The sequence below is a fragment of the Salvelinus alpinus genome, chromosome 33 (assembly GCF_045679555.1).
Source record: "Salvelinus alpinus chromosome 33, SLU_Salpinus.1, whole genome shotgun sequence".
Classification (NCBI taxonomy): Eukaryota; Metazoa; Chordata; class Actinopteri; order Salmoniformes; family Salmonidae; genus Salvelinus; species Salvelinus alpinus.
Window position 1 is genome coordinate 22,738,591 of NC_092118.1, and position 24,232 is coordinate 22,762,822.

The window sequence follows — 24,232 nt, forward strand, 5'->3', positions numbered from 1 at the left end:
CTGGAGGTCAGTTTACTGTGGGTAAGCATGCATCTAACATAGGTTTTCAGAATGGGACAACAAAAAAGAGGACTTAGCTTCCCTGCCAGCTGCCACAACAATGTCCAATCCGATCAGATCTGAGAGTACCTCATTGCTAAAACCAGTAAGAACATGACACTCATTTTAGGCCTCAGGCCTTAGAGGTGCAAGTGTTAACAGTCCTTGTCTTATCTGGCTGCATCAAGTTTACTTTGTTGTAAAAAAAAAGTTGTGTAATTGGAGGCTTTAACAGGTCGTAAAAGGGACTGAAAGGATTCTGATGCAGTGATATTATATATCTGTCCTGGTCAGGGCAGACAAAAGCACACAGCAAACTGCCAGAGCAAAGCATGTCATCTGAATGGTAAGTCTTCTTTGCAGTGTATTACATCCAAAGGCTTTGTGTCCCTGAATTTGGCTGGTAGAATGCACAAAGGAAGCAGTTTGTTCGCCCCTGACAAGTGTGCTTTTATTTGCCGCGGCCCTTTGATGTATAGAGAAACTTTGGCTGTGATATCCCTCGTAGACAAATGCAGGAGAAATCCCACTCCTTCGTATCATCCTTAACAATTCCTCACCATTCACTGGAGTGCCTTTATTCACTTTAAGACCTTAACTTTGAACCTTTGTGCCTACCGTCTGTTTCTCAAGTGTAATGAGGAATTTTGTATGACTTTATTGTTGGGGGTGGATAGTCGGTTGAAGTGAGGGACATGTTAGGAATCGTTGAGTAATGCTACAGAAGCATCACATCACAAACACATTAGCCCTGTGTTGATGCTTCATTAGCTATCCTATAGTGGTATTCATCTTTGCACCTGCTGGATTTGAAAGGATTTCAAGTTTTGAGACAAATATTCTTCCTCAATTATATTCAACATCAGTAGCAAATTGGTGAAACAAAGAAAACATGTTGACAGGTTAAAAAATATTTGTTTGTAAATCCAATGGATTTAAACACAGCAGCTGCATGGGTCTGGTCATTTTCTTAGGTATAAGTTGATAATATAAAAATGCTAAGTATCTGCATGGAGCCAGAGAAGTTTGAGATTTACACAAGGCCCCAACACTGTAATTGTGTGTTGACTTTCTGTGTTGACTGACAGCTTTGTTCTGACTGTATGCTTGAATAAAAGTTTTTCTCTCATCTCAGCTGCCTTCTGTGAACAATATCATGAATAGAGCCCAACCGATCATGACCCCTAAACTGCTTTTCCCATAGCATAGACAAAAGTATACTTATGAGTCCTACTCCAGTGAATAGAGTGAGGGCTTAAGATTGCGTAACAGATAGCTTTTAGGGGTGTGAAAGTTGGGTGCTGAAAAGGGTATGACCAGTACTTCTCTCTCACTTATTTGTAATGGGAGTAGTTAGCTTTGAACTTGGCCCCCAGCAGAAACTTCCATAAGTATGGAAGACAGTGTCTCTGACTACTGGACTAATATCATTATATTGTAAGAATTGAGGGTCAATCTACTACACTTCAGATAGTTATTTTTTTCTATTAGTGTAATGGACTGTGTGGGTTGCCAGGCTAGTCATAAATGCAAATGATCAGGTCAGCACTCCTCGGAAGCCTGCAATGCCTTTGGCCTGGCTAAGGAACAGTATGCAAATGTACTTATTCAAATGTACACCTATCTCTTTGTACACATACAATGGCCAATGAACTACTGCTTTTGGACTGAGCAATACCATCACTGTATCTGTCTGTATATGTTGTTTATTAAGAGGAGCAATTCTGACCCTAGTGAAATGGGTGTGTTCATTCTTACCCTCAGCTCAGGGAGAGGGCAAGCAGCTCTACAGACCTGCAAAAGCCCCAAAAGTAATAGCAACATGCATATTTACTTTCTTTTGAAATGTACATGGTTGGTTCTGAAATGCTGCTATTTAGTGATGAGCTCAGGCAAACCTGACAGGGTATGATTTATGACAAGCTCAGAGCTGTCAACATGCAACAGGCCCTAGCAGAGCCATAAACAATCACACATCACCCCACTGGGCAAAAACTGGTTGAATCAACGTTGTTTACACATAATTTCAACAACAACAACAACAAAAATATGATGACGTTGAATCAATGTTGAAAACTGATTGGATTTACAAAAAGTACTTTTTTCACCCAACTTTTTACCTAAATCCAACATCATGGTGACATTTTTTGTTGATTTCACATTGAGGTAATGTTAGTTGAACTGACGTCTGTGCCCTATGGGATGTGACAACAACAAGGAAGCGAGTTAAGAAAGAGTAAAAACATACATTGTTATGAAGGAAATGACTGATAATCTGTGATGACTATCCTGTAATGACATTCCTTTTCCTCATCTAGATAGATTTTATTTTACCCCATATCATTGTGGTTACGTCAGAGTTTTGGCCATGAAGGCCAGTCACTTTATGTCACAAGTTGGGCCAACAGAATATGACTCGGGTATGACACTAGCAAGTAGACTGGGGAGGGGACATGTAATCTGATAAACCTATATTGATTCTGATGTTGCAGTGCAGCATGACAGAGAATAACTACAAAGAGTTCAGCACACCGTGATGAGAAGATAAATAGGTTTTGCTAGTGTTCTCTTCCTAAAGGGCAGTCGAAATACGAGAGGGGTGTCTGTGTTACAAAAGCATAATTTAAAACAATTCTCTCTTTTCTTTATGTCCTTTTGTGACAGAAAAATACTTACTCTTTCTGCATATAGGATTCTTAATGGTAAATAAAAAGGGAGTGAAACAGTTTCACTGTCATGCTATTAATTGTGCAATCCATGTGCTCAGTCTGCGCTCATCTGTAGAGCCTAACATCCTGTAAACAGAGACATGGGGAGAGAAGTTGAAAAGATGGACTGGGATCTGAGGGTTAGAGATATCCCACCATCAGTGTGTACACTATTTTTAGCGCAGGTACTAGTAACTCGTGACGTGAGGCACTCATTATCAATATTTATGGAACAAAGATTAAGACAGAGTAATGATACGCAGTCCTCTTAGGACCCATCCACCCATAATAGTTGTCGTTACAGGCAACGAAGGAAAATGCTGATGGACAAAAGAAATGTAGGTGGGCACTTTACATTTAGTAATGATTTCAGAGACCAGGCTATGCCCAAATGTAATTAACAGACATAAACAAGAAAGCCGGATGACCTAAAACACATGTTAAACTATAAAGAAACACGCATTCTAAATAAATAGCTACAGGTAAACAAGCTAAGGATTGTATTTTGGCCTAGCATTTTCCAAGCTAGCCCTGCAATACTAACACTATTTCACCTGTTGGAGCATACTGAGAGAAACCCAATGTAATCACACATCTCTAAGGACTGCACTACATGCATAAGTAATAATGCATGAGGAATCTATTGAGGAAATGATCTTACAAACCCACAAACAATTTTTAAAACATGATTGAATTCTACCAGACTGTGGATCTATTGATTTGATTTTGATTATCAAATCAGGGTAAAAATTATATTGCAACTCAAAACTATGTACTGTTGCTATAAAATGAACAAAAAACTAAAGCCTTAGTGACTATTGTATGATACGAGAGAATCCTGGATAGAGATCCTACAGGTAGTTAGTTGATGATGCTGCAGGTGAAGAGTTGCTCACCCCCTGCAGAAACAGAGTGGCCATAGGGCAGTTAGGGCAAATGCCATATGGTCTGGTCCAGCTTTAGCAGTGGGTAGGTCTAAATAGGGGGTTTTGTACAGAATTATAATTATTTGGCTAATAATGCGCCTCAATGGAAAAAATGGGCCGGTGTATTAGAAATTCCTGGGCCAATTTCAGGTCCCAGTCCGTCCCTGACCCTGTGAAGAATGCATAATGGTGGGACCTGTGAGCAGTTATCACAGGAGTAGGTCTAGTTTCTGTTCGTTGAGGATTCAGGAACTGGAAATGTATCATATCAATGTGTTGACTCGGAGTAACAAGTTATCATTTGTTTGTTACAATGTTTTTTGCTCATACTGAGTTTTTGTGCTGACTGAAACTGAGTTCCCTTTTGTGTGCATAGTGAATATGCTGTAATGAAACATTGCCTGATCTGTTTTAATTGCTTTGGGACTTTTGTTTCAAGATTGCTAAATGTACGGTCCCTGCTGTTCACTGACCTGTTTTGCTTTAAACATGAAGTTCTTGGTACATGGCCCCATTGTAGGAATCACTTCCTGGAATGGTCTTGGTGTTGATCAGTCTTGGATCTGTTCAATCACAGCTTGAAAAGATAAGAAGAGAATAATCCTAACAAACCAGTTCATCTACAACACTTAAAGTCATGTGCATGTTTTGTAGACAAGGGGTGACTGATATTGTAGGGTAGGGCATATGGCATAGGGGAGAATTCCATGCCAACTAACATGCAGTCCAGGAATCAAGTGATCAATTGGTGACCTCGGAGTCAGCCATAAGATATTGTGGTGCAGAGTGCGGGGGAGGGCATGGATAGTGGAAAAGGGGCGAGCATGAGTCAGTGGCAGAGTGTGTGAAAGCTGTGGGAGCAGAAGAAGCGTTAACAACATAACAAGTAGATGTAAGTCAAGTTGCCATGTTATGAGGAGGACTATGGAGGACTGAGAGTAGGATGACGGTAGAAGACGGAGAGGTGACGGGTGAAGTACATTCTAGTGTACCACCTTCTAGAGAGCTATGCTATGTGCTTGTGGGAGGGCTACTGCTAATCAAACGTAGTGATCTAATAATGTGTGGTTCATCCACAGTTTGCCTTAATTTAGCACAGAGCTGATCGGCGTCTAAATTAAGTGAGAATTAAACTAAAGAAATGTAGTATCCATTGCCATGGAGGGAGACTGATTTATTTTTGGGTGCTGTTATTTTTGCCAAACAAAAACAGTCTTCGGGAATAGCCTTGCTGTAGAACAGGTATGGAAACTACATCAACTTTTAGTTGATATGTGATGAGCTATGTAAAAAATAAATTTTCTATGAAAAGAATAGGCTATCTGATTGTGCACATGTGATGTTTTTGAGGGTATCAAGTTGATTTCAGGGACTTCATAGTCTTGCACAGCCCTCTTGACTTCCATAACCCACCCAAACACACACACAAATGCACAAATGCACAAATACACACACACACACACACACACACACACAGGAGGTTGATGGAGTTTATGTATGTTTACCTGGGGAATGCTATCTCTCTTTACTCTAGTAGTGGTCTCTTGGACTGGAAGTTAAAATAGACATACAGTATGTACATAATCAGAATTAGGGGAGGGTTACCATGCATGCAAGTGTCAGTGGCACCGTGTTTTCGGGTACAGCCCTCTGATTGAGTTATGTGTTACATTGTTAAACCTAGTTGTCTAATTAGTCCGACGGTCCACGTAGCCTATGTGGTGCGTGCAGTGTGCATATGCTAGAGATCTAATGTAGCCATAGGCTACCATTCCTACAGTATTTGCCATGAGCGACGAATTATTAATACCATTCTGTTTCACTTATTTTACAGCTCCCTAGATAGTTCGAATCCTGGTTCAAAGTTGGGCAAATATCTCCCATTACTCATGTTACTTACCAGTACATTTGTAGCGCATATACGAGTGTCACAGGTGTGACGAATACCCCAAGCATAGCGCTTCGTCACTGCATAACAATTAGATGGCTCAGTGTTCGCGGTGCAACTGATGGAATTTTACTGAAAACAGATATCGCGTTTGAACTTGGAATTAATGGTTGTAAACTGAAACATTTAGGATTTAAACCATTGAGGTGTAGGCTACAACAAAATACCGAAACATATCTAGAAGTTTAGGGCATAGCTTAGGCTACTTGAAGACGTGGATTCACTTCAGATTTGTCTAGGCATTTGAAAACGAAGCAAATAACAGTATATTGCAAATGTAAGTATATGAGTCTGGCTCTGTTTCGTCCTCAACGCTAGTTTTATTTTTTAGCAGCAACAAGTTCTCAAATAACATTATCTCACTAGCGAGAGGGACGATAAAAGGTTGAGAATGTTTTGTCTTATCGGTTATCATCCCACCTCTGATTGTAAAAAATCAAAATGTTAAAAGTTGTGCCGGCTTTGCGTAATATTGCCTGAGTGGTAACAATAGATAGGCAGAAAAAGCTATAACCTAGGCTACTTCGTGCATATGTCTTATATTGTACAACTGTTAGGGGGCTCAACATTATTGTGCAAACATAGCCTAATTTAAATAATTGAGATTGTATTCATTGAGCGGTCAGTTAGGGTCCCTCATAAACTTGACTGCATTCGCTTATTTCAATCACGTAAGACCTCTAATGGCGTTGTCCGGGAGAGGGTATTGCGTATATCTGTCTTTCTATCTATACAGGCTTTTGTGAAAATCGCGGCTGGTTGTTGTTTGTCCTGACTGTAGAGCCACCAAGGTGTTACAGAGTTTAAGCACGCGGAGATTGCAAAGGGTTATTAGATTGATAAGTCACCGAAGTGGTGGGCGATCTACTGAGCACAGCAGAAGTTCTCATATGATGACTTCAAACAAGACACATTACCTACCAGCATCTGTTGGAGTGAGTGGATATTAAGACACTTCTATCTCCAGGACAGCGTTGAGGAAAATGGTAAGTAACATGGAAATACAATCGAAACAGGAATGGTATCCAAGAAATAGCAATGCTTGCGATTTAATCCGGGAATTAATTTAGGCTAGCTGGATGATGGGATGGACTCTGTGGGCTACTTAAGAAACTCTCAACAGAAACCCATGTGTTTGTTAAGAAGGATGATATTGGCAAAGCTTGCGTAAAAATATTGGAAGACATTAATTTCTAAGCTCAAGAAATGCAGGTAAACTATGTATTGGGATATATTGTACCATCTGTGCGCGCAATGAGCGAGTGTGCTGTATTGTCTTTGAGGGCTTTAAGGTTGTGTATATTGCCAACCAGGGTTTTACGGTATGTATTGAATATCTTTTTTTCAAGTGTGGTGCCAATGAAAAGCAACATGTGTGTGTACCTGTCGTCCTGCCCTGTACATGACTCGAAGAGTGCGACAATAACGCCGTAGGATCAGCATTGTTAGATGTACAGCTATTCTGGAGATGCTATTTGATTGAGCCTTTGTGGTGACTAGAGGCTTTTGGTATAGGTGCTGCTTTTCTTAAGGTCCGGCCAACATGTGATCAAATATTAACAGGACGGGCTTGGGGAGAAAAACGTTCACGTGACAAGGCGTTGGGAAGCAGTAGAGTAAAGCAGTATCAAATGGCACTTAACAAAACTATAGATTTTTTTTGCCGCCTTAGTTACCCTCGCTGTGTTATGCTTTCAGCACGTTGGACAGAGGCACCGGAGTCGTTGCATGGACTAAAACACCAAGTGGACATCAACTCTCTTTTGCTGTTCCCTTACCAAAGCGGGGGAATTTTTTTCAACTTTTGGTAAGAGTATGCTGAGGGAGCCCTGTGATCTAAAACGGAAAATAGGAGAAAAGCGCGTATCAATGAAGGGCTTGCGCTTTGAGATTTGTCTCGCCACTTAGAGCATGTGAAAGTTGAAATCTTAGAGCCGCTGTATAGGGCGTGCGTTCTTTTCAAGCTCCAGTCTTGGTATACAGCGTTAACTTTGGGAAATGCAAGTCTTGGTCTTGGAGATCTAACCACTGATAGTGGTTGTCAGCCCTTAAAAAGGTAAGAGTTCCCTCCATTGTGATTCATTGTTATTCATCCGCCATCCTTTTCATTATCGTCTATATTGTTTTGTGGTTTCAAATTGAACTTGGATCCTATCAAATGCACCGTCATGGTATTGTGCATTGATTTGCGTGAAATTATATCCAGCTAATTATTTTCCAATTTGAATTACTATTTTGATTTGATTTGATTGACAGTCAGCATTTATGGATTTATGCAGGGTGCTATTTCACCTCATCAAAGTTTCATTTGAAGGATGTATATTTTTATACAGATTACAATATTTATCATTACTATGAGTTCATGATGGAGCCTTAAATTAAACACGCAAAGCACTCGTTTAGGTTTATGTTGTAGTCATTTAGCAAACGCTCTTGTTCAGAGTGACTTACCAAGGCTATACATGAAGGGAAGCTTAATAAAACTCGTAAACAAAACCTTTAGAATCACTCAAATATATTTTTTTACATTTACTGCAACACAATCTAGGCTACGGGATCCTGTCTCCCAATCGAAATGGAACTTTGGAATGCGCAATTCATGAATCATTCTACCCGGCACTAAGCAGAATAATGGTGCATGTCCTAAATAAAATATTAGCCTCAACCCAGGCTACCTCCTTCTCACTGACTCGCTTCATATTAGGGCATATCTATCTATCTATCTATCTATCTATCTATCTATCTATCTATCTATCTATCTATCTATCTATCTATCTATCTATCTATCTATCTATCTATCTATCTATCTATCTATCTATCTATCTATCTATCTATCTATCTGTCTGTCTGTCTGTCTGTCTGTCTGTCTGTCTGTCTGTCTGTCTGTCTGTCTGTCTGTCTGTCTGTCTGTCTGTCTGTCTGTCTGTCTGTCTGTCTGTCTGTCTATCTATCTATCTATCTATCTATCTATCTATCTATCTATCTATCTATCTATCTATCTATCTATCTATCTAGGCCTATATGTATTTTTCATATCAAACTATTTTATTCCTCTCTCGACCCTAAGCGGCAAAAAATAGCTTACTCTTATCTGCTTAACATCTTACCATCCTCGGTCATCGCGATCAAATCACTTGTGTTTTTACTACGGCCGCTCCTCGGTTTCATTCATACTGCGCTTTCACTCGAGTGCTAGCATCACCTGCTACCCCTCTTTGTCCGCTCGCAAGTCTGTGTAGCCCACATTCGACCTGTCGGAGACAACTTCCACCTTTACAATAAATAGCAAAACCACAAATTTAATGATTTAATGAAATTTGAATAACACAAACATTACCGAGAAATCCTCGCATAGAAATCAGAGCAATTTCAAAGATGCAATCAGAGATATGAAATTACAAGAAAGATAGGCGTGGTCAAACTGCCTATTGACAGATGTTAGGCTATGGCTGGCTAAAGGTGGTGCGAGATAAGATGGCTTGATAAGAAATTGTCTGAAAGCAGTGTGCTTTTAAAACAGTAGAAAATCAGACATGCAAGATTGCGATGATCTTCAAATTGATTAGTCCGCGACAATGTTTTTGCTGACTTAACAGCCAACGGACTTTAGAAATTCGTCTTGCGTGCCAGCGAAGAAACTGTGGATATTGTCTGTATTCAATCTATCTCTTTGTACGGCTTCAGTTCAAATATTCTGATTTCAGGACGATGCTATTGAATGGCAAACAGCTGCGCGAGAAACCCTAAGATATCAACGCCCACAAGCGCTCGCAGCCCTGTTTTAATCAAGAGGCTTCCAGTGGGGTTACATTTCAATGCATTATTGATGCATTATCCTCATTTATAGGCTACGTCTGAATTATTACAGCTTCATTGTGTTTTTAAATTATATGTTTAAGTTCAATTCTAGCTTGCTTTAGAGAACCAAATAAGGCTCTTTAAAACATAGTCCATGCGTGACTCATTATTTAATTAAATAATGTACTTAATAATTTAACGAAATTAGTATACTTATTAGGCTATTGCCTATAGGAAAGCAGGAGACCCGTTAGCTAGGATGACGCTGTGTGTTGTAACATATATCAGCTGTAATAATAAGAACAAGAGGAATCATGTTCATATTATGAATTAAATGTTTTATATAATAGGCCTTATAATAAGATGATAATTACTAGGGCTATGCTTAACGAATCGATCGCCTAAAACGGTTTCGTTTTATTTGTTGCAGTGGGTTTATGAATGAATAGACCAGCGACAATATGACAAATTGGCTGCATACAAAGCAACGTGTATATTGTTATTTATTAGATTTCTAGGTTATCTGTTATATTTCTTAATTTGGTCAGGTTTTTATTTTAATCATTTTCTCAGGAATAACATATTTTCTTTAGGAAAGTCGTAGCAAGAGGAGACGTGGGTTTATGTGTAGGCGTGCGGAGGGAGGGGAGAGCGGAGGCGGGGTAGGGGGGGTCTGTGGGGTGGCACGACACACTTTGTATGTATGAAGTTTTTTTTTAGAACTTTCTGCAATGTACGTCATCGGATCAGTCCATAAATGGGGATGTGTTATCTTACTGAGAATCTCCCTCAACCCGCCCCCCTCTCCGCACTCTTAGCGCTGCAGAGTTGGGGTGGGCGTCAATAACAAATCTGAGGATGGTAGGTTTCATTCCAAATAACATGAAATGCTATTGTGGCATCATATTTGACAGTATATGCGTGTTTCATTCTTTATAGATGACTCACAGGGCGATGAGAGATATTTCTGTTTGCTTTCCTATAAAGGTGTTTAGTTTTCCGAGTCAACCTTTCATGAACTTTAAATGGTGAGGGCTATGAATATGTATAGCTGTAGCTATAGCCTATAGCTCTCGGAAGTATTTTATTATTTTACATGGTAGGATCTGAAGTAGGCTAACAGTTGATAACACTCCAGTTGGAACTCCGAGTCTCAACACAACGTTTTAACAAAAAAATAATACGTTTTCCATCCTTTTCGTGCGTAATTGGATAGGGGATAGTTTAACATTTCCGTAACAGTAAAAATCAAAACCAACAAAAGGCTAATGATTATCATAATATTAATTGGCTAATGATAATAATATTACAATAATCGGATTATAATCGGTAGCGGTGGCGTCATCATTTTCATCATCAGCACCTCCATCCACCTAGTTATCATGTCATCATAATGAGTTATGGCGGGTTGAAACGTTTGAATCCAGCTATTTATCCATTCAACGATGCCGAGACACATCTTGGTTAGTTTAAATCATGGGAATACACGATTACAAAAGATGATCCAACACAATATGTCGAGGTTGTTGTTTCCAAAACCAATACCTTGCTCTGCTGCTTGTCCAGTAATTGTAACCAACGAGACAAGAGTCTGACTGGCTGCTGGCATGACGCCACTGCAGGACAATTCGGTGCGTGTGTGTGTGTGCGTGGGTGTGTTTGTGTGTGTCTATGTGCGTGTGTGTCTTTGTGTGTGTGGAACAATGAGGTCCGATGAATTGCGTCTGTTCAGAAAACAGAAAAGAGGCATAAGGGAATTGTCATATTTACAATCAACTCAATTCCGTTCTTAAATGTAATTGATTAAAGAGAGTGCATTGTACTGAATGTGCTCAGAAAAATAGATGTAATTGTAAAAGCATTTGTTGTGCATGCATATTATGCATATGTGTCTGTACAGTAGCCTAATTAATATCTGTATTCAGCATAACTTTGAGATGTCTTATGTGGTAGAGTTGGACTCAGGATACCTGCCATGAGTGTTTGAATATGGAATGAGTTGCTGAGCTCTACCACTGGTTGGCTTTCCACACTCTTTTGATATTGACATTAAGTTGGATGCCTGTGTTATGGACAGGGGCGAGCGATTCATTTACCTTACCTATTGAAATACTTAGGTGTAGTGCTCAAATAAGAGCTCAGCTTAGATCCTCCAGACTTTCTGGCAAACATTTCTGTTTCTGTACATTTCATTTGTGTGAGTTGGTGCTGCAGTCAATTTGACGAAACAAAGTGTGTGTTTTTGTTTTTTTGTGTTGTGGTGTGTGTGTGTGTGTGTGTGTGTGTGTGTGTGTGTGTGTGTGTGTGTGTGTGTGTGTGTGTGTGTGTGTGTGTGTGTGTGTGTGTGTGTGTGTGTGTGTGTGTGTGTGTGTGTGTGTGTGTCTGTGTGTGTGTGTCTGTGTGTGTGTCTGTGTGTGTGTGTGTGTGTGTGTATGTGTGTGTCTGTGTGTGTGTGTCTGTGTGTGTGTGTGAGAGAGAGAGAGAGAGAGAGAGAGAGAGAGAGAGAGAGAGAGAGAGAGAGAGAGAGAGAGAGAGAGAGAGAGAGAGAACTAGAGAGAGAGAGAGTGAGAGAGAGAGAGAGAGAGAGCGAGAGAGAGAGAGAGAGAGAGAGAGAGAGAGAGAGAGAGAGAGAGAGAGAGAGAGAGAGAGAGAGAGAGAGAGAGAGAGAGAGAGAGAAAGATATATGAGACTTCTTGCAAATTCCCCTGAACTGAGCTTGTTATGCATTATGCATTTTCTCATCCAGGTGTTCCCACAGGGTTTGGGCAGTATATACATAGACAGACGAGAGTTCAAACTTACCACTGGTTCTTAATAACACTATAGCCGGACATTTATTATGTTTCATTGGAAGCAGAGAAAGGGTTAATTGTACCCTGAAGTGTGAATTTTGATATAGAGTAGCTAATTCTCATCAGATATGCTTATGATGCCCATTTTGATGCTGCCACAGAGCCTTGTTATTCTATCGTCTGATTACTTCCAAGAGGTATCTTCTGAAGGTGTCTTAATTGAATGTTCATGTCACAGTGTGGATCTTGGCATCGCTGACTTGTCAGAATTATGTCACAGTTGGCAAGACAAGATGTGAAAAGATGTATGCCTGTGTGTAGTGTCATCAGTGTTGTTTTGGGCATCTGGTCAGTGAAGAGCAGGTATAGGGTGCCACAGTGTGTGCTTCTTGTGTTCGCTAAGTGCAGACTATCATGTTGTATGAACCACACTTTAACGTGAAAACGTTATTCAATATTTCTAAATTATTTGTTTATGGACTTCAGAACCATCTGTTTAAAAGTTGATGTCTGTTTTAGTTTTTAAAGTTTAGTTCACCCAAAATACAAAATTAAGTTCAATGTTCGCTTACATTGAAAATGGTGTAAAAGCTGGAGAGAGTGCATGCTTCAGATTTCTGGTTACTGCCACCAACCCCTAAGAGAACCTATGGGAGTGAACAGGGCTCCATCACCATGCTCTAAATGGCATGCTCAAACCACCTCATAGTACCCTTCAAGTAGCCTAACTTTACCTCTTTATATAAAAAATCAAATTCATCATGCTGCCCTTTTCTGAGTAGAAAATTGTTCAATGGGTAAGAGAAAGACAGTAGGCCGCTTCTGTCCAAGGATTGTAATGTTATGAAAGACGTGAAACAAGGAAATGTTGGCTTGCCACACAATTCATGGTAAAGCACCCATCACTCTTGAGAACTCCTTTTGCATAGCAATGACACTTTTTGACAAAGATAACCCTAGTGGGAGATGTCCCACACTTAACTTCAAGAATGATGTCTATTTTCTGAAAAAGGATTGGTGATTGTCTGAAATCTTTTATTCTGAAAGTGGCATGCTGAAAGCCAGTTTGGTTCACTGCTCAACATAACATAAGGGTCTTATGTTAGCATGTGTGTCTGAGTTTTAGTTTAGGGGCAGCAAGTTCTGATCAGGCACCCAATGTAACCTTCATCAGACACATAGTGTACTGTAGGTGCAAGGGCTGATCATTAGCACTGACACGTATAGTATAGCATAGGATAGCATTGCATAGCATAGCACAGCATGGTACTCGGTATTGGCTAGCTCTTTCTGACTTTGCTTAAACGTGACCCAACTATGCTTTTTAAATTCAGTTGCGATGCACTTTATTTCAGACACGCATTTTGAAGCTCTACACAGAATGCTAAATAATCTCCTCAAACAAACTATCTTAGGTAACAAGTCTCCTGAATTTTCCACTACTTAGAACGCCACCTTGCATTGTGCTGTATTTGCAGATATGAGAGAGACCATGTTGTTGTTCTTCTAATGAGATGCCAAGTGATTTATTTATAAATTACCTTGTTGGAACAGCCCCCGTGCAAGCTTCTTTTTTTTTGGAGTCATGTCGCTCAGCGATTGCTGATGCAACTCTTTGTCATCCAGAGTTTGCCCTCGCCTACTGTGATCCTTCAGGGAGGGCTATATTCATCTTGGCATGTCCCCAGGTGTGTTGGAGGTGGAGTGAATCACAAAGCAGGTGTGAGCATTCAATCCCATACTGCTATATGCCAAGTAAGAACCATCCACCTCATTAACTTGTACAGAGAAGAATCACGATGGCCATATAGCAAACACATCACAATAAATCGTTCATTGGATGAGGTCCAAGCCACAAGGACAATGAGATGTTTCCTTCATTTGACTGAGGTTGAGCCCAGAACCTTTTCTCTTCATCACTTGACTTCTCTAAAGAACACCCACTGTGTGCTTAAGTCAAAGGCTTTATTAATTTAAGTGAGACATTTTTTTTTCCTTTTCCAAGTTTATTGATTCAAGCCTTATTGAACACTGCTGGGATCTTCAGAATAACGTGTACATTTTCTTGAATATATACCTTTAATATTGAGAAGCCTTGCATTTAATGATAAGACTTTTGCTTTCATATGATTAAGTTATGTGTTATGAGAAGTTTACAATTTTATGTTAGGGGAAAAGGGAATGGAGACAATTGCTATCATGGCAAAAAGTGTCTACCAGTAGGCTTTCCGTCTGCATAGATCCTAACAACTAGGACATGGAATCTTCTCATTATATAGGCTGCCTGGAAGCGGCGCTGTTTAGTAGCTCTAGTTCGCAATCAGCGATTAGTCCTTCACTTCGCGCAAATCGTGGTGCTGTCCGCGGTTCTGAATGTTGAGTATGCGGCGCGTTGATAGAGGCGCTGTCCGTGGTGCTGAATGTTTAGTTCGTGGGCGCGCTGACCGCAACACTGTCAATGGTGTTGTTGTTTTTCTCGCGCTGATCGCGGCGCTGTCCATGTTGCTGAATATTTGTGCACTGGTATAATGTCACAACGAGGAATTCCCACAGATAAGTTATATGTGCACGCATGATTATATGTCACGTTGGATAAAGGCGTCTGGTAAATGGCTATTTTGTATTGAATCTGCGGCTTCTTCAATTTAAGTTACAACAATTTCAAGAGCTAGCCTATTCAAATGCTTCTTTGTCTTAACTTTGGACATTCCCTGAGATGGTTATATCTACTTGTAACCCATAGTTTTGTTGGTATAACATACATGGCATAGCCTACCTATGGGATCTGACGATGAACCATTTCAAAGGCTTAGGAAAACGAGGTCTAGCTAGGCAGGCTTACCTTTTGCATTTACAACACATCTCCTGGTCTATACAGGAACATTTCAATGTATCCACTGCTAGACGTAAGTCTTCTGTAGACTTAATCAATCCCATACAGAATATACACTTAGTTATAACACATTAATGAAATAATTATGTAGCAGTGAATGTGTGATTCTGTCCAATTTCACAACTAAAGTAACAGTGCTCTCTAAAGAAATGCCATATTTCTGGTAAAATACATGGAATAAGAATCTCTATTTTTGGGTAGGGTATTGGTTTTCTTATTTTCATGATTTATTAGGGATTTTTTAAGACCAAGTTCTAAGTAGTAGACACATATATATATATATATATATATATATATGCTATAAGCCTCGGACATCTTATCAGATCTAATCACATCTTATCATGACACGCAATGTAGCCACATGGCACAGAATCAAATGCGTTATTATTTTTTTATGTACAGTACAGCTACAAAAATAACACATCTGATGTCAGTGAAACACGGAAGAAAGATACATGGCCAAACCCTTCTTTATCCCACTCCCATCTGTCGACCAAAGGCGTATAAAAAGCATGATGAGAGCTAGGCCTGCTTTGGGACTCTGGTAACCGTGTTTGGTGGCAAGCAACCAGTCAGCCAGCGGAGAGTCACATGTTGCAACGTCATTATGTAGTAAGTTACTGTAGTTGCAAGGGATACAGGCGTCATTTCAAGCTCAAGAGGTCTCTCATCGCGTAGTGCCGTCGCGGTGCGGCGTATAGCATGCAACCCCTTCTGTTTTAAGCGATCTCCAAAGGAGCCGTGCAGCCATGGGAGTCCATTACCTCAACCATGCAATTTCCACCATCAATAATTTAATCTATTTGCTCCAAAGCTGAAGAGATATCCTGAAGCTGTCGGACAGTACAGGGAAAATATAGCTTAAGTAATTACATAGGGGGTTGTCCAAAACATCCCAGATGACACTGTCCTGTTGAATGGTCTCCTTTACGACTGGGCAGTAAAAGGTATGTTTTTCTAAACTTTTTTGATCGTGTTCGCTCTGCTGTGTCGATGCTCGCTCGTTTTGTGAGTGGGGAGATGTTTTAAAAGTATTGTAATCAAGTTGGGGATCATGCAGGCGCACCGACTTTGTCGCAGTTTGAGAGAGGATACGTGTAACTCTATCCTCTTGTTCATTAATAAAAAACGGCGTTATTATGCTGATTGAATTTCTAATAGGGACCACGAAAGGGGTCAGTGGAGGTAATAATTTAGTTTCCTGATGTATTTAGCTAATTAATTAATGCGAAGAGTTGTACATTTAGCCATGTTGGCTATTGCCACTGTAAGAAATAGGCGAGTAGGCTACATTGCCTACCCACATGGGCTGTAGGCCTATTGTAGATTATTCCTTTTAACCCATAATCCATAAATGCAATGCATTGAAATGTTATGTTAAATAATATAGCAGCGTAATTCAGATAACACATTTTTTAACAATCTGTAAATTGACTATCTTTTCTCAAAAAACAGACAGGTTTGTAAGCAAATTATGAAAACAAAAGTTTGATGTAGTCATTAAGACTTTATAGGAAACTTGAGACCTATGCTCAGCTATACCCTGCAGTGTTAGTCTAGCTCTCTCTTAATCCGGATAACCTCACAAGGCAAGGCGAGGATGAATATACGGATTATAAAACGAATCCCTACATGGAGCAGTCGCGCAATTATCAAGGAGCGCGCGGAAAATACCACAAATATGACATTTTATGCGCTCTAGTTCGAGAACAACCCAGCGGCGCCTCGATACTGCTGTTTACCAAGTAAACCTTGTTAATGTTTGGTGTAGAGATTTTTTTTGCTTTCTGTCTGAGATTGTTGCTGTTTTGTAGTGTGGGCTAGTTTGTCTAGGGACATTGCATCAAATAGCTCTGAAAGTAGGCTCCAAATTTGGCACAGACTTGGAAAACTAACTAAATATGAATTAATGCCATACGGTTAACACGATTTTCTTTTTGTTTAGTAACATTTTGCTTTTTCAGTCTACAAGTGTTCATGTTTTCCTTTTTGACTTTGTTATCGCCTTAAAGTAAGTAAGTGTGTGTGTGCGTGCGTGTGTGTGTGCGTGTGCGCGTGCGTGCGTGTGTGTACGTGTGTGTGTGTGTTCGAGAGAGAGAGAGAAAGAGAGTGGATGTCTCTTAAGAACATTTCGTGGTCTAATACGCCATCTAGCGCAAATATATGGAAACATCTTGACACCCGTTTTAAAGTAGGCCTAGGTCAAGGTCTTATGTGCTGCTGTTGCCCCTTTATCTTAATATTGTTCGTATACACCACTTGCAATCAAATTCCAATCAACATCGTCTTAAGATACTGCTGATTTCTTTAAGTATGAATATGTGCAGTAGGCTAATAAGCTAACTTGAGCACTGTTGATGAAAGTCATTATCTTCAAGACATGCCTTTCATCATGTTGCTAAATGTAATTACCCTACGGGTTTATAAGGGCTATTTAATGGTTGTAAAAATCCCAAAGAGAGGACAGAGTACTGGGCTTGTCGACCTATGTAGGGACACTGTCTGACAGGGTCAATAAATTCATTGACATGTAATGTAGACCTTATGTTTATTTATTAATTAAGATGGCCTACACTGGTATTACAGGCTAGCAATTGGCAACTTGTAATTTTGACAGCCAATGTACACATAATAAAATATTGTTAGGCTGTGGTTTTGAAGCAGTTATCATTTTACCTGTGTGACCTGGTTGGCAGTCACGTTGACAGGTTAACATGTTGCACCACTAATTAGTAGTAAGTGCAACTTACGGATAGACATGCAGGAAATGTTGCCCTTATTAGAGTACTACGTTTATCAGGAGGTGGCTTAAGTATGAAGTGGGTAACCTTTGAATATTATGATATTGTTATATATAGGCTATTGGACCTGTCTTTTGTAAACTGGCACATTAATGACATTAATGACATTTCCAGAGGAAGTGGTGGAGGACAACGCCCACATTATCTGTCAATGGAAAAGATGCCACTTGGGCCTTCATGATCTACTGGAACATATTCCAACAGTCTTAACATGTCTTGTTTTAAGTGGTCATTACATTTATTTTATGATTCTTATCCATTTCAAGATGCTATTGTCAGATAGGGAGCAGATCTCTCAAAACAGGCTTCCACGTGGTTTCTTGGTTGCATCTGTTAGCTATTACGGGGAAAAAGGATAATGGCGTTACATTTGTATATTGTGACTGAGTCCTCTAGTATGTTTCCAAAATATATAGTTCATATAAATGAAGCATTATCTTTTAGGTAGGTTTATTTGGAGCACATCCAAAGGTCATATTTTAATGGACTGGATAGGAAAACATGTTGATTGGTGTAGCCATAGCACAAGCTGATGTACAGGGATCTTGGATCATGTGGAGACTGGGTATTTTCCCCCCGTAGTGACTTACTTGACAATGTGTTTTCAAAGTGAAAACATTTTAAAAAGAGAGGCCTGTTAAGACAAGAATCTTGAGAAAATGACTCTTTGAAATAGAAAGTTAGTATGTATTGCCACAGAAAATTAATGACTGTGTATTGCCCACATTCATGACTGTGTAAGTTAAGTGGAAGTGAAATATGAAGTCATATGTTGTCATGTGCTGAGTTTTGTACATGGTTGAAACACCATTGTGTTTGTGAATCCACTCCAGCATCTGTCAAAGGGAGATTTTTCATTATAATCCCCACCTGACACGAAGAGCAAACACTGCAAGGCACCAAGCTATCTCTAAACCGAACCGTATAGCCGTGCCGGCCTCTCTAACAACAATTGAACAGGTGCTCATCTGAATGTGTTATCGCAAAGCCCTGCCACTATGTGGAAATCCGTCAACTTTTATCAATGAACGTTCTGAATGCACCAAATGCAACTGTAAAGGACTGATTTTATTTATGGAATCTTGATATTACGGAATATATGTTATGGCTGGATAGAGTGTGTAAGTTTGCTTGTTCTCTTCCACACCCATACTGTACATATCCAGTACATGATAATTAAATATGACTGCACTGATTACCTGGAGATAAAAAATCTTGACTGTAAAATCCAATTCAGAGCTGAAGATATTCTCAAATCTAATATATTAAATGAAAACATATCAGCCATGGTGAGAATCACTTTTATTTTGGTTTGAATTAGATCGGTCTCAGAGAGTACTGTTATTCTGAGCCAGTCCCACAGCAATGAAGTGATTTATCGGCTAGATTGCATTTTAACAGGATGTTGATTGAGAGCATAAGCCATATTGATTTTCCTGATGGAAACAGGAAATAGCCGAGTTAGAAATAAAATTATTTGTTGTTCCCGGTGTGAGGAGGCCCAGAGGACTGGCAGGCAATTGCACACTGATGAGTGGCACTGCCCCCAAAACACCTCCCCTCCATCCTGTCCCCTATGGAGACCTGGGAGAGACGTCATCTGTGGTTGTTATGCTGCAAAATGACGCCTGCACTGACTCCCCACCCCCTGTTACTGCAATTTAGCCCCAGTGATCCATCAGGGAAGAAGGACTACTACCTCTGCTGCAGCATCTTCTACATGAAGATGGACCCCCAATCAGTTCATGTATCAGTGAGCAGTGTGATGGGATTTCAGTCCATGTATTTGTTTTCCTAGATCATTGGGGCAGCCTAATGACTGGATTTGACAGGTCACAGGAACACTTTATAGGATGATAAAGGATTACCTCATATGAATGATTATTTTCAAATTACAATATTGAGAAAATGTTGGAATGATTTCCTGCTCATCTATGTTTGCTTGGCTGCGTTTTGTCTCCAAGGTTGTTTTTTCGGTAAGAGGAAAGATGCCCCCATCCCCCTGCAAACACGTACAAACCAAACCCTCCCATCCTCTCCTCCTCCATCCCCTCCCTTCCCTCTAACACACACTCACACTCTGGAGAAACACGTCACTGAGCTTGGGGACTCAGCGGCTCATTAAGGAGAAGGATGTGATATTCTCAATCGAGACTGTGAGACTCCCAGCACGCCTATTTATAGATGCAATATCTCTATGGCAGTCACCGTGGCGTTGGCTAATCGCAGCCGTGGCCCCAGACACCAATTAAGAATGAAACAAATGCTTTTTAGGTGGGGTCTGCCCCTCCCTTCTGCTAAGGTCCTTCCGTCCGCCACACTGCCTGGTGGGGGAGCGGATCTGCTTGGAGCGTATTCCTGCATCAGGTCGGGACACAAGGAGGGTGCAGAGTGCAGAGTGCAGTCAAAGCCCTGCCGTGGCTATTTTTAAATGCCCCCCTCTGGAGAGCGATAGCTAGGTTTCTTATATTGTGGTTGTTTTCATATGTTTGACTCTGGGTCTGGGATGTCCGTGGATATGTTGAATTGCTGTGACTCATAGGGCATAAAGGTAAGAGATGCTATTGTGAGCTAGGGGTGAAGGATGAGGGTGTGTGTGTATATTCATATATTTTGGCTCTGTTGGGCCCTTGTGGCATTCTTTCCCTTGCAATGTCTGTTTACCAAATTTATGTGAGCAGCTGTACAGAGTATGCATCTGATAGAAGAGGTACGTGAGCAAGCACATTACCTCTCTTCACTTTTCTAACCAGTACTTTACTGACTCTCTCTCAGTCTCTGCTAGCGCTACTGCTCACTCTCAGCATTCCTTTATTTAAACATCTCTATGTCCCTTAATAAATCCTGCTCCCAATTTGACCCTATCAAGTTTAGCATATTAATGGTAATATTACAACAAATATTGGTTGCCTTTTACAAAATTACATAAAATAAACAGTCACTTATCTGAACCTAGTCAGAAACATTCATGTATTCAACCAATCAATCGATCAATAAGTCTCTATTAACCCTGTGGGAAATGTGGTGTGAAGTCAGGCTAACACATGAAATGTGTTAGGCTACAATACATGACATTGGATTGGAAACATGATATAACTTGAGCCTGCTCTGCTCAATAGCTAAACGGAAAAAAAGTATTCAGGCCACATAGTGTTTATGATACAGTACATGCCATCCAGGGATTACAACATCAAAATATGAGAAAGATAATGATGATGATTATGGTGATGATGATGATTATGATGAAGACATACTGTAGTTTCCTTATCAGTTTAACATAATTGTTAAAAAAATTGTTGTTGTTTGTCGTTGTTGAAGAAGAGAAAATAATGATATATTGGGTTGCACTTCATAATAGGATGGACCATTAGGAGATAATTAGCAATCTAATGCTTTGACACTTAAAGCATGATGCCTAGCCACATCCACTCCCAGTCTGAAAAAACTTGGCCTCAGTTGAAAACGCTGGTGTCAGCAGCCCTTAATGTTGCTTCTGGGGCCTTTGTGGGAAATATTGTATGTGAAATATTGTATGGGAAATATTGTATGGGAAATGAGGAAACAGAAAAAATGGAAATCACAAGAACAGCACAATCGGTTACATGCGCAATTATTTCAACTAGGTCTGGGTTGTTATTTTTAAAGAGATCCAATCCAGAAAAAAACATCCAATCATGTATGGTAATTACTTATACCTTTATTTTCAAGTTGGCCAAATAGTAGTGGGCACTCATGGTGGTGTCAGACTGCTGGCTTTCTTTGCAGCTGGAGGAGAAATGTGATACTCTGGTAGTAATGGGGGGAGATGGTAGGCGTGCATCATCTAATGGTGCTTAGTAATAACTGAAAGGAACACAATTAGATTGTGATCCAACCTTGAGATATGGAATACTGTAATAATGAGTGTATTATGTACAGTATTTTGTATAAGCACACAACTCTGATAACTCAATAGAAGAAAAGTGTTGATATATTATATAATACATAATATAGCTACATAAGATTATATACATATAAGTTGCACTAACATTTCATCCTCTCTCCCCTTTCATCCCTCTCTCTCCACTCTCTCTTTCTCTCTCTCTAGATCCACCAGGTTAGAAGAGTGATGACCATCCTGTTCCTTACTATGGTTATTTCATACTTCAGTTGCATGAGAGCTGCTCCCATGAGAGACGCCCCGGGTATGCGGAGCCACCGAACGGAAGGCTACTTGGGTGCTGCAGTGACAGCCGGCCGGGGCCACGGGACTCCACAGAGCGGGGGTGGGCCGGGCCAGCATGGGGGACTGCCCTCGCTCACAGACACGTTTGAGCAGGTGATTGAGGAGCTCTTGGAGGTGGATGGAGAAGCAGCTCAGCTGGGGCCTGGGGCTGACAAGGGCCAGGGAGGAGGGGGTCCTTCCTCTGTGGTCACCACGGAGACCAAGGATGTCGACCTGTATGCATCGCGGGTGATGATCAGCAACCAAGTGCCTTTAGAGCCACCGCTGCTTTTTCTCCTGGAGGAATACAAAAACTACCTGGATGCCGCTAACATGTCCATGAGGGTACGGCGGCATTCTGACCCGTCGCGGCGTGGAGAGCTGAGTGTGTGTGATAGTATTAGCCAGTGGGTGACAGCTGTGGACAAAAAGACAGCAATAGACATGTCTGGGCAGACCGTTACCGTCCTGGAAAAGGTCCCTGTCCCCAATGGCCAACTGAAGCAATACTTTTATGAGACCAAATGTAACCCTATGGGGTACACAAAGGAGGGCTGCCGTGGAATAGACAAGAGGCATTATAACTCCCAATGCAGGACAACCCAGTCCTACGTGCGAGCGCTCACCATGGATAGCAAAAAGAAGATTGGCTGGCGGTTTATAAGGATAGACACATCATGTGTATGCACATTGACCATTAAAAGAGGAAGATAGTGTATATAATGTATAGATTTTATTGAGAGTTTAAAAAAGAGAGTAAAGAGAAAATATCTATTTGTATATATACATAACAGGGTAAATTATTCCGTCAAATGAAAATTTTATGGACTGCATGTAAAAAAAGATGAAGTTTATACAGTAAAAGTGATACTACAGTCTATTTATTGAACATATTCATGACCTTGTAAACAATTAAAAAAAGATCTGATCAGTCATTTGCGCCCAGTTTAAATTACTATATCACATTCCTCAAGACATTGTGGTTTGTTTACGTTGCCAAGAATTTGAGAAAGAAGGAAAAGAGCGATGAGGATGAGGGAGAGGGTGAGGACGAGTTCCATTAAAAAAAACTTGCATGCTGCTTCAATTGTGAATTGAGAATTTGTCCACCTAAGAAAAAAGGATATGATACCGACCAAAACATTCCGTTTACATACTCAACAGTAAGGGTTTCCTCCTCAGTACTTTATCTGTTTACTGTTCTAAACTTCTCAAGGTAATGTTGGAATTACATACTATGTCAAGGTGCTGTTGTCAAAGCTTTGCTGTTTATTTTTTTATCCCCACCAGAGGACAAAATATAAGAATATATATATATATATATAAAATTTATTCATTGACATATGTTTCTGGATTAATATAATTAATTTTGTATGTTGTGAAGTTGTTTGCAATATTAAATTGAAATATTTGAAGAAATAAAAATGACTATAGGCAACTGAAAAACAAAACCAATGTCAATAAAGTTTGAACCCTACATTTCTAGTTACACTGCATAAACATTAGAGGAAAACATGGACGGATGGACGGCCAGACAGATCAGCAGACAGATACATAAATACCTACCTTCCTACATGCATACCTACCATCCTACCTACCTACGTACCTGCCTGTCTGCCTGCATGCATGCAGACCAGAGGAGGCTGGTGGGAAGAGCTAGAGGAGGACAGGCTTATTGTAATGGCTGGAATGGAATAAATGGAATGGTATCAAAACATATGGAAACCGCATGTTTGGCTATGTTCCATTTATACCATTACAGCCATTTCAATGAGCCCATCCTCCTATAGCAGACAGACAGACAAACAAACAGACAAACAAATAGACCAGATAGATTTTATTTTCATCAGCATTAGCTTGGTTATAAAAGCCTCAATATATACTCAATCAACAACACAAAGAATCAGAACATATAAAAGGCCCATAAGTCTACGTCGTATAGCCTAGGCTACAAGCTGATCCTTGATGACCTCTGAGAGCTTGATGATGAGTACATTCAAAAGTTTTCAATTCTGAAGACAGGATCCTTGACTGGCGAATTCCTTGGATGGGCCATCTCAACCCTGTCCCATCGACACAGGTAGGTGTCCCATGCCTAGAAATGGATGGACAACATTCTCTCA

At 40.2% G+C, this 24,232-nt stretch overlaps 1 protein-coding gene across 6 annotated transcripts; it reads left to right on the top strand.

Annotated features, from left to right (window-relative positions):
- The first annotated feature begins 5,670 nt into the window (after nt 1-5,670).
- On the top strand, nt 5,671-23,188 carry LOC139562800 (neurotrophic factor BDNF precursor form). 6 transcript variants are annotated; one of them, XM_071380854.1, is made up of 3 exons: nt 5,671-5,898; nt 6,403-6,607; nt 21,993-23,188. In XM_071380854.1, exons 2-3 carry the CDS (start codon nt 6,605-6,607, stop codon nt 22,821-22,823), a joined length of 834 nt encoding a protein of 277 aa, XP_071236955.1. In that variant the 5' UTR covers nt 5,671-5,898; nt 6,403-6,604; the 3' UTR covers nt 22,824-23,188. The 6 variants fall into 6 exon arrangements, with proteins under 6 accessions (XP_071236955.1, XP_071236959.1, XP_071236954.1 ...); XM_071380855.1 differs by lacking the exon at nt 5,671-5,898 and adding an exon at nt 7,320-7,677 and having other exon boundaries at nt 5,962-6,607; XM_071380858.1 differs by lacking the exon at nt 6,403-6,607.
- The last annotated feature ends 1,044 nt before the right edge of the window (nt 23,189-24,232 follow it).